The 12,247-nt window shown below is 46.1% G+C and overlaps 1 protein-coding gene across 3 annotated transcripts in view; it reads right to left on the bottom strand.

The window, feature by feature from the left end:
• MYOM1 (myomesin 1) overlaps positions 1–12,247 on the bottom strand; it is a 136,227-nt gene that overhangs the window by 87,970 nt on the left and 36,010 nt on the right. For all 3 annotated transcript variants that reach the window (XM_077492520.1, XM_077492522.1, XM_077492521.1), the window contains one exon: positions 3,723–3,948. In XM_077492520.1, the coding sequence (XP_077348646.1) occupies positions 3,723–3,948 (226 nt within the window). The remainder of the gene's footprint in view (positions 1–3,722; positions 3,949–12,247) is intronic.

Here is a 12,247-nt window from a genome sequence, read left to right as displayed (position 1 = left end):
CAACAAAAGTGAGTACACCCTTAAGTAAAAAATGTCCAAATTGGGCCCAAAATGTCAATATTTTGTGTGCCCACCATTATTTTCCAGCACTGCCTTCACCCTCTTGGGCATGGAGTTCACCAGAGCTTCACAGGTTGCCACTGGAGTCCTCTCCCAAGGCAATGGTTTTCTTGGAGGTGTGTTTGAGGTCGTTATTATGTTGGCATACTACCCTGTGGCCCAGTTTCGGAAGGGAGGAGATCATGCTATGTTTCAGTATGTCATAGTACATGTTGGCATTCATGGTTTCCTCAATGAACCGTAGCTCCCCAGTGCTGGCAGCACTCATGCAGCCCCAGACCATGACACTCCCACCACCATGCTGGACTGTAGGAAAGACACACTTGCCTTTGTACTCCTCACCTGGTTGCCACCACACACGCTTGACACCATCTAAACCAAATACGTTTATCTTGATCTCATCAGACCACAGGACATGGCTCCAGTAATCCATGCCCTTAGCCTGCTTGTCTTCAGCAAACTGTTTGCAGGTTTTTTTGCATCATCTTTAGAAGAGGCTTCATTCGGGGAAGACAGCCATGCAGACCAGTTTGATGCAGTGTGCAGATTATGGTCTAAGCACTGACAAGCTGACATCCCCCAACTCTTCAACCTTTGCTGCAATGCTGGCAGCACTCATACATCTATTGCCCAAAGATAACCTCTGGATATGATGCTGAGAACGTGCACTTTTCTTCTTTGGTTGACCAGCTTATGGTCTGAGGACTGACAGGCTGACCCCCCACCTCTTCGACCTCTGCAGCAATGCTGGCCGCACTCATACATCTATTGCCTAAAGACAACCTCTGTATATGATGCTGAGCACGTGCACTCTTCTTCTTTGGTTGACCATGGAGAGGCCTCTTCTGAGTGGAACCTGTCCTGATAAACCACTGTATGGTCTTGGCCACCGTGCTGCACCTCGGTTTCAGGGTCTTGGCAATCTACTTATAGCCTAGGTCATCTTTATGTAGAGCAACAATTATTTTTTTCAGATCCTCAGACAGTTCTTTGCCACGAAGTACCATGTTGAACTTCCAGTGTCCAGCATGAGAGAGTGACAGCGATGACACCAAATTTAACACACCTGAGACCTTGAAATACTAACGAGTCACATGACATTGGGGAGGAAAAATGGCTATTTGGGCCCAATTTGGACATTTTCACTTAGTGGTGTACTCACTTTTGTTGCCAGCGGTTTGCACATTGATGGCTGTGTGTTATTATTATTATTTAAGGTACTTATATAGCGCTGTCAATTTACACAGCGCTTTACATATACATTCACATCAGTCTCTACCCTCAAGGAGCTTACAATCTAAGGTCCCTAAACTCAACTTTATATTCTAGGAGCAATTTAGACAGAAGCCAATTAACCTACCAGCATGTCTTTGGGATGTGGGAGAAGACCCACGCAGGCACAGGGAGAACATGCAAACTCCAGGCAGGTAGTGTCATGGTTGAGATTAAAACCAGTGAACCTGTTTACTGCTAGGCAAGAGTGCTAGCCACTACACCACTTTTCCACCCAAGTTTATTCATAACTTCTTGTCTCTGGTCAAGCCCCTGACTCATATGACCAGAAAGGACAGTAACTAACAGAGTGTGTTGAGTTATTGTGAGTTATTATGAGGGGACAGCAAATTTACACTGTCATACAAGCTGTACACTCACTACTTTACATTGTAAGTGTAATTTCTTCAGTGTTGTCTCATTAAAAGATATAATAAAATACCTTGCCCTGTTCCCCCGGGCGTTAGGCTCCAGACGCGGACTGGGGTACTTACACTTGGTCCATCTAGCTGAAATGAGGCGGTCCCCATTCTTTGGAGAGTCTGCTGAAACAGACCCACCCAAGTCCTAGGTGAGGCTGCCCTGAAGGGAGACCCCATAAGAGAGGGCGAACCAGGCCAGAAGGCCATGTCTACCCCTTCCCAAGACTTTTTAGGGCAGGCCTGAGGACCTATACCCTACCAATCACACAGGCAAAACCGTGTACAAACATAAAAATACAAAAAAGTGACAAACATAGGGGCTTAAGTGGGGGAGAAAGAAGTGCAGAGGAGAGTGAAAAAAGTGGCCATTGTGTGGTACAATGGCCGGCCCTCCGTCAAAACTAGTCCTACTCCAGTCAAAACAACCTATTTCCTTTTGCTTAGAGCAGGAAAGGTTTGGAGCCTCTGTCCAGTTGCTATTGCTGTCTCTGTCCCTGTTGGAGAGATTCCCCTAACTTCCTGCTAGGACAGGAATGATGTGAAATCTCTCCAACAGGAACACTGACATAAAAGCACACTTTTGAGGGAGATTTAGAACTTCTAAGCATTTTCTGTCCAAGCCTTCCTGTCCCGAGAAAATCACAGCTGCATTCACATATGGACGTTTCGAATCCCTGCAATTTCAAAACGCCCAGGTGTGAATTGCAAATTTCAGACTGCATTGCATGAAGCTTGTTGCCCAAAAAAGTTCAGGGGCTTCTTTTGAGCAGCATGCTTCACATGATGCAGTTTCCCGAACAGGGTTTTAAGGTGTCATTCAAAAGAATGACATCTGAAATGTGCGATTTATCATTCACACCTGAGCTTTTGGAAATCACTCAATGCATGAATGCAGCCTTAGTGGGACAGGTACAGGAAATGTAAAGAAATCTCTACAATTGGGTCACAGAATTAAGAAACTGAAATACATTTTAACTCTTCACAACTCTAACACTAAACAAAAAGTGGTTGCAGTTAGACTTTATGGTATAAAAAGGACTTCAGCCCAAACTTTTTTTTTGGGAAGGGGGTAGGGATGGAACCTCTATTGGGTTTTTTACTGCAGTCTGTGATCTTTTGTAGATATTCCCTTGAATGCCTATGAGGACAGGAAGTGATAAGAAATGTCTCTAGTCAGGACACATGAGGACAGGAAGTGATAAGAAATGTCTCTAGTCAGGACACATGGAATTTCAAGAAAGTAACTCCTCTCAATTTTTTAAAAAGCACAATCAAATTTCATTTACACATTCATAAAACAGACACGAACATTAGCTTAAAACAATCCGATGGCAAAACATTAACCCTCACCAAAAAATTGCCTAGTTCAAATTATTTTTTCTATTTATTGTCTTAACAGCCCGCAGAAAAAAAGTTCTCTCTGTATCTATTTGTTCTCACATTAATATTCCTGTAATGCCTGCTTAATGGTAATAATTCATATATCAATAAGTGATAGCCGGGATGGAATGGATCACTTATTATTTTCTCCGCTCTACCAAGACGTCCAGTGTTAGAGATTTTGGCTAAAGATGGAGACCTTTGCCCCACTATTTTCTGTGCAGTGAGGATGATTCTCTGAAGAGCGTTCCTGTCAGCTTCAGTACATTTTGATTACCATAAAAAAATACAGTACACCAATAAGGTCTTAATTGGGGAGCGATAAAAAGTCTCTAGTATCTAGTACTCCCTTCCCTAGACCATACCTTCCAAGTATAGTAGTCTAAGAAAATGTAAAATATTTTAACAATGCCATGTACATTTTCTGAAAGGAACAAGAAGTGTGATTAAATCTCCCTAACAGGATAAAGAACAGCAATAACAACTTGACAAGTATTTACTCTTCCAAAATCCTGCAAAATCTATAATAAAGTTTGGGCTAAGGTGGGCTTTAATCAGTGTTATATATACTATTTATTTTTCTGTTACCGTTTTCTTGAGAGAGAGGAGTTCTGCTTTTTCTCGTATGGCGACATTTCTGGATTTCTTATAGTAGGCCTCAGAATGTGCAGATGATGATGTGGAAGAAGTAGAAGTTTTTTTGGACACACTAATTCCTTCTTCAGCAGCAAAAAGGTTTCTTCGAGCGACATATCCGGATGACTCTTTGATCCTTTCTTCCTCTGTATCTGTAATTCCACTTACATACTCGTGCCTGTATTAAATGCAAACATTGTCTGATATAATTTTTTGGGCAATTCTTTTTTTCACTATTGCATTGTAAGATCTAGTGAGCAGAGCCTTAATACCTTTAGGACTTAGTTCTTATTCATTCTTCTTATGTTCCACTGTATTGATAACTTGTTTATTGTATACTGTCTATAAAATAGTGGCACTATATACTGTGAGTAATTATAATAACAGCAACTAAAAATAAGTTCCCTGCAGGGTTTCTGTCATTGTTCTGTAAGCTATGGGCCGACTATGAACTGTACTCAGAATGGCTCTTACCCTGTTATGAATGCTATCATGTTTAAAGGCATAGTTCACCTTTGCCAAAAACTAAGATGAATAATGCCCTTGCTATAGGTGTAGGCCATTTATGTAAATCATACAGTGTGATTGGAGAACCCCTAGGACATTGCTAGGGACATTGCTAAGGGACACCTAGCGGTTCTGTTCACCTTCACTATCACACTGCAAGCTCTTAAGCTCTTTCTCTGATTTAAACCCTATCCAATGCACTTTCTGATGCAGTAGCTCTGAGCTCAGTGTTTGAGCACTCACTCCTGTGATGGTGAAGGTGAACAGTAACAGCTATGCTTCCCTTAGTAACATCCTAAAAGTTTTACAGTCAGACATCATGAGGAACGTAAATGCAGTGGCATACCAACGGGGATGGGGGGGGGGGGGCTCACCGGGTGACACACATTGAGGGGGGTGCAGTAAAATCATTATTTTTGTAATTAGTTGTCCCCATGGAGCGGGCCTTCTCTCGGTGTAACTGAGCGATGTGCAGGGAGGGACGCAGGTAGAGGCAGACAGCCGGGAGAGGACTCAAGCCTGCTATACAGTAGTGTGGAGAGCATCTCTGTGGTGCCCAGCATCTCCTATCACACCTCCAGGCAGCAGTTCACATTTTACAGTGGAGGGGGAGGGGTGTCTGACCGGGATAGGCACTAGTTTGTGTACAGTGAGTTGCTTGCCCACTATAGCAGGCATCACAGAGCTGCTAATTGGTAGTTCAGCAGTGCAGAGTGTTGTGTGTGGTGGTGTGTGTGGGTGTGTGTGTGTGGGGGGGGAGGTTGAAAATATGTGCAATGGAGTACATGTGCTGGGTGGATGCAGAGGGGTGCTAAGACTTATGGAGACTTACTGAAGGATAGAGGATTCTGGGGGTGCAGAGGTGTACGAGGGGGTACAGAAGTGTGCTGGGGTGCAGACGCTGGTTGGGGGGGTGCAGAGGCCTCCTAGGGGTAACAAAGCCATGCTGGGGAGTACAAAGGCATGTGGGGGTGCAGAGGTGGGTGGGAGGATGCAGAGGTGTGCTGGTATACAAAGGTTTGCTGGGGTTATGGAGGTGTACTTGGGGATACATATGAGGGGTGCAGAGGATTGTGGGGGGATGGAAGTGTGCTGGGGCTGTGAAGGTACGCAAGGAGGTGCAAAGATGTATGTGTGGGTGCAGAGATGAGCAAGGGGGTACGGAGGTGTCCTGTGGGGCTACAAGGATAAAATGTGGATATGGAGATATGCTGGGGCCACAGAGGCATGCTAAGGGGTTCCGAAGCATTCTGGGGGCACAGATATGTCCAAAGAGGTACAAAAGCATGCTGGGGGTACAGAGATGTATTGGGAAGTACAGGTGTGTTCTGGGGATACAAAAATGTGCTGAGGGGTTACGGAGGTGTGCTGTGCTATTTGTGTAATATACACAAGTATAGTATACTGTAATATTTGTAGTGCAGCAGTAAACTGTGATATTTGCAGCATAACGTAATATTTGTGGTGGAGCATAATGTCATATTAGTGGTGGAGCATAATGTAATAAAAGTGGTGGAGCATAATGTCATAATGTAATATTAGTGGTGGAGCATAATGTAATATTTTTGGTGGAGCAACTGTAATATTGGTGGAGCACAATGTAATAATAGTGGTGGAGCATAATGTAATAATAGTGTTGGAGCATAATGTAATATTATTGGTGGACCATAATGTAATATCTGTGGAGCATACTGTAATATTTGTGGTGGAGGATAATGTAATATGTGTGGAGCAACTGCATTGCAAATTGCACTTTCACCCGTGTAGAAAAAAATCCTTGCACCAGCCCTGCAGCCCAGCGCAGGGGCTGCAGTCCACTTTTAAGGTAGGCTAAGATCATATTTTTACAATGACACATTTTTGTGCGTTTTTTACATTTTAAATTTTGAGGGGGGGGGGGGGGGCATGCCAGATATGGGATCCACCCCGGGGGGTGTCAAATGTTCAAGGTACGCCTCTGTGTAAATGGCCTACACCTATAGAAAGGACATTATTCAACTTTAGTCAAAGCTGCACAACTGTTTTTTATCTACAGATACCCCTTATCTGCATAGGCATTTTTTTTGGTAAAGGTGAACTAGCCCTTTGATTATCTTCAGGCTAAATATTAGTAATTTAAAAAACTCCCAACGGTATAAACTGCCCGTGTCTATTGTGGATTCACAATCTACCTACTAACCATTTTCTCTTTCTTTGCTCCTTCACTCCAGCCTCCTTGTCTTCAACAGACCCCACATCTGGGGAACTCACTTATGAGCTACATCTACAGCAGCTTAGGGATGAAATTAAACTTAACTGAGACACCCACTTGTATTTTCTTTGATTAACAGGCATAAAAGCACTTCTATTGTAAAATGTTATCCTAGGTAAATGTATCTTGTAGCCAGGGCCACATTTAGCATGCTGACCTAAGCACACCTGAGCCATGACACCCTTTTAGACAAGCGCTACCGCTTATATCAAGTCATTATTTTAGTAAAAATTGGCTTTTTGAATTCACTAAAAGAAGCATCTTCCTCTCTGTTCTATATACATAATTATTATATAACTGTACTGACCAACATACAATAGAAATAAGAGGTAGGTTCATGTTTCTTGTATAATACTGAATCTTCTGATTCCTCACAATGTCCCCTACGCAAACTCACCCCTACAGTTATCTTGCTGAATTTAGTCATTAATGTTTACAGGTTGCCAGTAGAAGGACAAAATAAAAAAATGACCTAGGGGGGCGTGGCTTGAACGGGAACCAGGATGGCTGCTTGAGTCCTGAGCTCCCGCACGAAGAGGACGAATCTTGCCTTCTAGGGACAGTAAATAACCCGCAGCATCGCCCGAATCATGGGGAAATCTAACAGAGGCACCCCTGCTCCTCGTACGCTGAAAGATCCCGGTACGCAGCTGGGCAAAAACATCCCGGAGCTATTCCGCTCCCAGCAGGCGCACAACCACGAGGCATCACAGGCCTCCCAGACGCCGCGGGCCTCATCACCGAGCTCGCGTAGTAGCCTTGCCGACCTGCCGATGGATGAGGACGACGCTCCGGAACGCCCCTTCGGTTTGCTGGACCTCCAGAAGGACCTGCAGAAAGTGGCCATGGATATTAAACACACGCTGGCCGCCGCAGTTTCGGACTTGAAGGCGGATATACACGGCATTACTCACCGCATTGTGGAAGTGGAACAGGCCTCACACACTCATGCGGAGGCTATCAGGCAAGTACAGAGGGCTTATGACGCTCAACTCCCCCACATATTTGAACTCCATCGCCAGGTAGAAGACCTCGACAATAGGGGTCGCAGGCATAATGTGAGGGTGAGAGGGGTCCCTGAAAACATAGACTCGCCTGCGCTACCACAGGCCATTTGCTCTATTTTCAATGACTTACTAGGCCGCCCTGCAGACTCCCCTATAGAGATGGAGAGACTACACCGAGCGTTGAGACCCCCCCCTCGTGAACCTGATCCCCCAAGGGACATTATATGCTGTATTGTGAATTTTCCGCTTAAAGAGGAAATCCTTCGGAAAGCGCGCGAAAGAGGTCGCGTTATCTTTAATGGAGCGGACATTAAACTGTTCCAGGACCTTTCCCCCATAACATTGCAGAACAGACGCGCGCTGCGCCCCCTGCTGGAGGTCCTGCGCACGCGAAACATCCAATACAGATGGAAGTTTCCATTCTGCTTGTCGGCTTCCTCCAGGGGCCGTACTGCCTTGCTACGCACACCGGAAGATCTACCTGTGTTTTGTGACCAGCTTGATATCCCCAGGGTGGACATTCCGGAGTGGTGCGCCTTCTATTTCCCATCGGAACCGTGGAAGCCAGTCTCGCATGGCCTATCGCCCAGACCCCACAGGCAACACTCGAGACGCCGCAGATTGGACCCAACGTCACCGGCTGCTCGTCCTTCGCGAAGGGATTCATCCGGGCGCAGTCCAGGACCAGCTGCGACTCCCAGACGGGATCAACAGAATGTTTAACTACTTTGGCTTAGGCCTACACTGGGTGGGTCGTAACTGTTGAACATATACTTCTTATGGACTTTTTTTTTTTCTTTCTCTTTTTGTTTTGATTTATTTGTTGTTGCTCCCCCCCCCTTTTTTTTGTGCCCCTCCTGTTTCTGATTCCTCCGGGAGCTTGGTCTTGCCCCCCTCTCTGGATTCTGCAGGCCATCCCTATACACGAGAAGCTGACGAGCCCTTCTGCAGTATGGCCTTATGCTCGCTACTACACTGGACCCATACTCCTGCACCATGAACCCAGGTACTCTTTTTGTTTTAATTTTTATTATTTTTCCTTTTTGATCCAGATGACTCTATCTCCCCCACACCTACTCTACACGGGAAACCAGGATTGCTTTTGAACCCCCCTTTTTTGTATGCTTTTCGCTGGACTTTACACATAAGTTTGTTTGGGGGGGGAAGAGAGAAAAAAAATTTTTTTTCTTTCTTTCTCTTCATTCATTTTAATTTTTTTATTTTGTATTTTTTATTACTAATACTTTACATGAGGGACATGCCTACATGCCCGACTGAGATGACTCCGCTTCTTCACATGTTGTCTGTCATTTCTATGTTGATGATGGTGGGGGGGGGGCTGGACCCTAGCCGACCAGAAGCCGGGAGAAATTGCTACAATCACCACCTTGTGCCTCTCAGATCCAGCTCCGTCTGGCTTCACTACTCCCCGATTGGTATTTGGCTAGTGCTGGCTTCCCGGTGTGGGCCGAGCCCGCCCCCCCGGTGGAATTGGAATCCCCCTTGAATATGCCTCACTGTTGTGTAAGAAGTTTGTCAGGGCCCCCCTGGGGGTGGGGTTGGGTTAAGCTTTGGGTACGGATCGGTCGCAGATGGGGACTTTGGATTTTTTCCTATCCCTTGATGGGGTGATCTCCTTCCCCTCCCCCGCGCGCCTATTCCGACGTTCCCTGGAGCTCTACCTCTAGTCTCCGGTGAGATGGGATACCCCCCCTGCGGTCTACACTGGCTGCCGAGTCCCCGGGCTTTGTTACTAAGTTAGGGGATCTCGATACCCAGGTTTTAACAAGACGATAGTACGCTGGCTCAGAAGAAGACCACAATGGTTGCAAGTATAGGGGTCGTGCCCTGGGCTGCTCTATTTATGTTTTCCGGTAATTTTCCAAATGTCACCCGTAGCCTCTCGTCCAATTTCTCTGTGAGGGGGATCTGAATGCTGATGATTGGCTCCTGGACTCTGGAGGGGGGACCTTATGGCCGAATCTACAGCAGGCTTATAACCAAACCTCATGGTTGGTGTGTTAACTGTTTATTGTTCTAGTTTATACACGTTCTGTTAATCCTCTGATCCACCCGGTGAATCACATAGTTTTTCTAGTGTTGTTTTGAAATTGTTGATCTGTTGCTTCCGTAAGCCCTGAGTTCTTTACCTGTACTACGGACTTACTCGATAGTATTGGAAGCACTGTTCTGATGTCCCATTTACTACTCTCATAACATCTAGTCCTCATAGGTGCGGAGCCACTTGGCTTCTTTTCATTCCCCGGCTCCCACACAGCAGTACCCTCGGGCACTGGCTGACACTCCGGCCCGGTTTTATAGGTGGGCAGAATTTTCTGTTCCCACCTCCGGTATTTCGAGGTACATAATCCTTTCTGTACCTCAATCAGACGAAGCCACTTACCTCCTGGGTGCAAGGCCCCAGTCACTGCCATTCTCCTCTTCCTGTTATTGTTCTCTCCCTTATACCTCTTCCTCTTCTCGCTTCCTTTATCTTGCTTATTAACCCCCCCTTCCCCCCTTGTGGGGGTGTTTTTTCTCTCTGCTGGTATATTTTTTTTTTTTTTTTCTTTCTCTCTTTTCTCTTTTCTCTTTTCTTCTTTTCTTTTCCCTATCTCCCCCTTCTCTCCCTTTCCTCCCTTTCCTCGGGTCCGCTCTCGCCCTGGAACCTCAGTTCACGGCGAGCCTTGTTGGCCACCTCAGAGACTACTGTACCCACACTACTACTACGTAGGCTCCTTATCTCTACCGCCCCATACAACACAAGCTAACATGCAACCCGGAAAAGCTCTTCAGACCCAACTTACTTTAAAATGTGTTTCGCTCAATGTAAAAGGTTTGAACCTCCCTGAAAAAAGATCGCAGGTACTTACAGCCTTGACCAAACACAGAGCCCATTTCCTCTTTCTTCAAGAGACCCACTTTCGTTCGGATTCTATACCCAAGTTAGCTAATCGCACATATACCTCGGTAGTACACTCTACGAATCCAGACTCCAAAACGAAAGGGGTGTCCATACTAATTTCGAAATATGCTGACTTCCAATTGTCCGACTCTTTAATTGACCCAGAAGGCAGATACCTCTTTCTTAAAGGTACGTACGCCTCCAGGCCTATTACGCTTGCCAATATATACTCCCCCAACGCACACCAAGTCTCCTTTTTCAGGAAGGTATGTGATCTCCTATCTACATTCCAGGAAGGTATAGTCCTTTTAGGCGGAGATTTTAATGCCCCACTGAATCCCATCGTTGATACCTCCACAGGCGTGTCCGCGCTGCCCTACAGAGCGCTGCGACAACTCAAATTGCAATTACAGGGCCTTTCTCTCCATGACACCTGGCGCACCTTGTTCCCACATGACAGAGACTATACCTTTTATTCCCCACCGCACTTGAAATACTCTAGAATTGACTACTTCTTTCTAACGCAAACTGACCTTTCTCTCCTTACGCGAGCCTCAATTGAACCGATGTTTCTTTCGGATCATCACCCTATTACGGTGACCCTTTCTTTCCCTGACTTGATGCACAAGACGAAGACCTGGAGACTGAACCCCTCCTTGCTGAAAGACCCGGTCACATTACAACAAGTCCAATCCCGAATACAATTGTATTTTGCAGAGAACTGTACTCATGACGTGTCCCCCGTTACAGTATGGGAAGCCCATAAATGTGTCTTACGGGGAGAATTTATCTCCTTGACAACGAAAGCCAAGCGGGCGCACCAAGAACGGATTAAATCCCTGACTGATACCATTAGTAGACTAGAGATGTCCCACAAACACTCAGCCTCACAGGCCACACTCCAAGAGTTATTATTCACTCGGTCCACACTGCTAGATGAACTGGGGAAACAAACAAGGAGGCGCTACGTTCTCAGGCAAAAAGTGTTTTACGAACACGGCAACAAGAGTGGGAGACTCTTGGCACGCACGATACAGGCCTCTAAGGCCCCGTCCACAATTCACCATATACGTGACAGACAAGGCACTCTTCTCTCCAAGAACGAGGATATAGCCAGACAGTTTGAATTATTTTACTCGGACCTTTACAATCTACCGACTGAACACCCTGCCCCTGACTCCTCGACTACCCGTGTTGACAAAATACAGAACTTTCTGGAACAGTACTGTCCGAAACCCATCACCAGACAACAAGCTGAAGGCTTGGACAAGCCCCTGACTGTGGAGGAATTAAACACGGCCATTGGCCAAATGAAAGTAGGAAAGAGCCCAGGTCCTGACGGCCTTCCACTTCAGTACTACAAATCCTTCCTAGAGGTCCTATCGCCTAGGATGATAACGACCTTTAACTCTCTTGCTCTTCCCCAGACCTCTACGGGCAGGCTATTGGAGGCCCACATTGCGGTCATCCCGAAGGAGGGCAAAGACCCGACCTCGGTCTCTAATTACAGACCCATTTCACTCTTAAATGTGGACATCAAATTGTACGCCAAGATGCTTGCCAACAGGATTCTGCCTCTCATACCCAACCTCATTTCTCCCGATCAGGTGGGTTTTATTCCAGGCAGGGAGGCGAGGGAGAATACCACACGTACCCTGAACCTTCACCACTGGCTCACCTCCTCAAGAACCCAGGGATTTTTCCTATCCTTAGATGCTGAGAAGGCGTTCGACAGAGTGGCCTGGGACTACATGCGGGAAGTGCTGAAGCGGATAGGGCTTCGGACCCGCATGTGCTCATACATAGC

Source organism: Lithobates pipiens, unplaced genomic scaffold, assembly GCF_037356315.1.
Source record: "Lithobates pipiens isolate NorthernLeopardFrog02 unplaced genomic scaffold, aLitPip1_a1.2 Scaffold_19, whole genome shotgun sequence".
NCBI lineage: Eukaryota > Metazoa > Chordata > Amphibia > Anura > Ranidae > Lithobates > Lithobates pipiens.
This window is presented reverse-complemented; position numbering and strand designations above follow the sequence as displayed.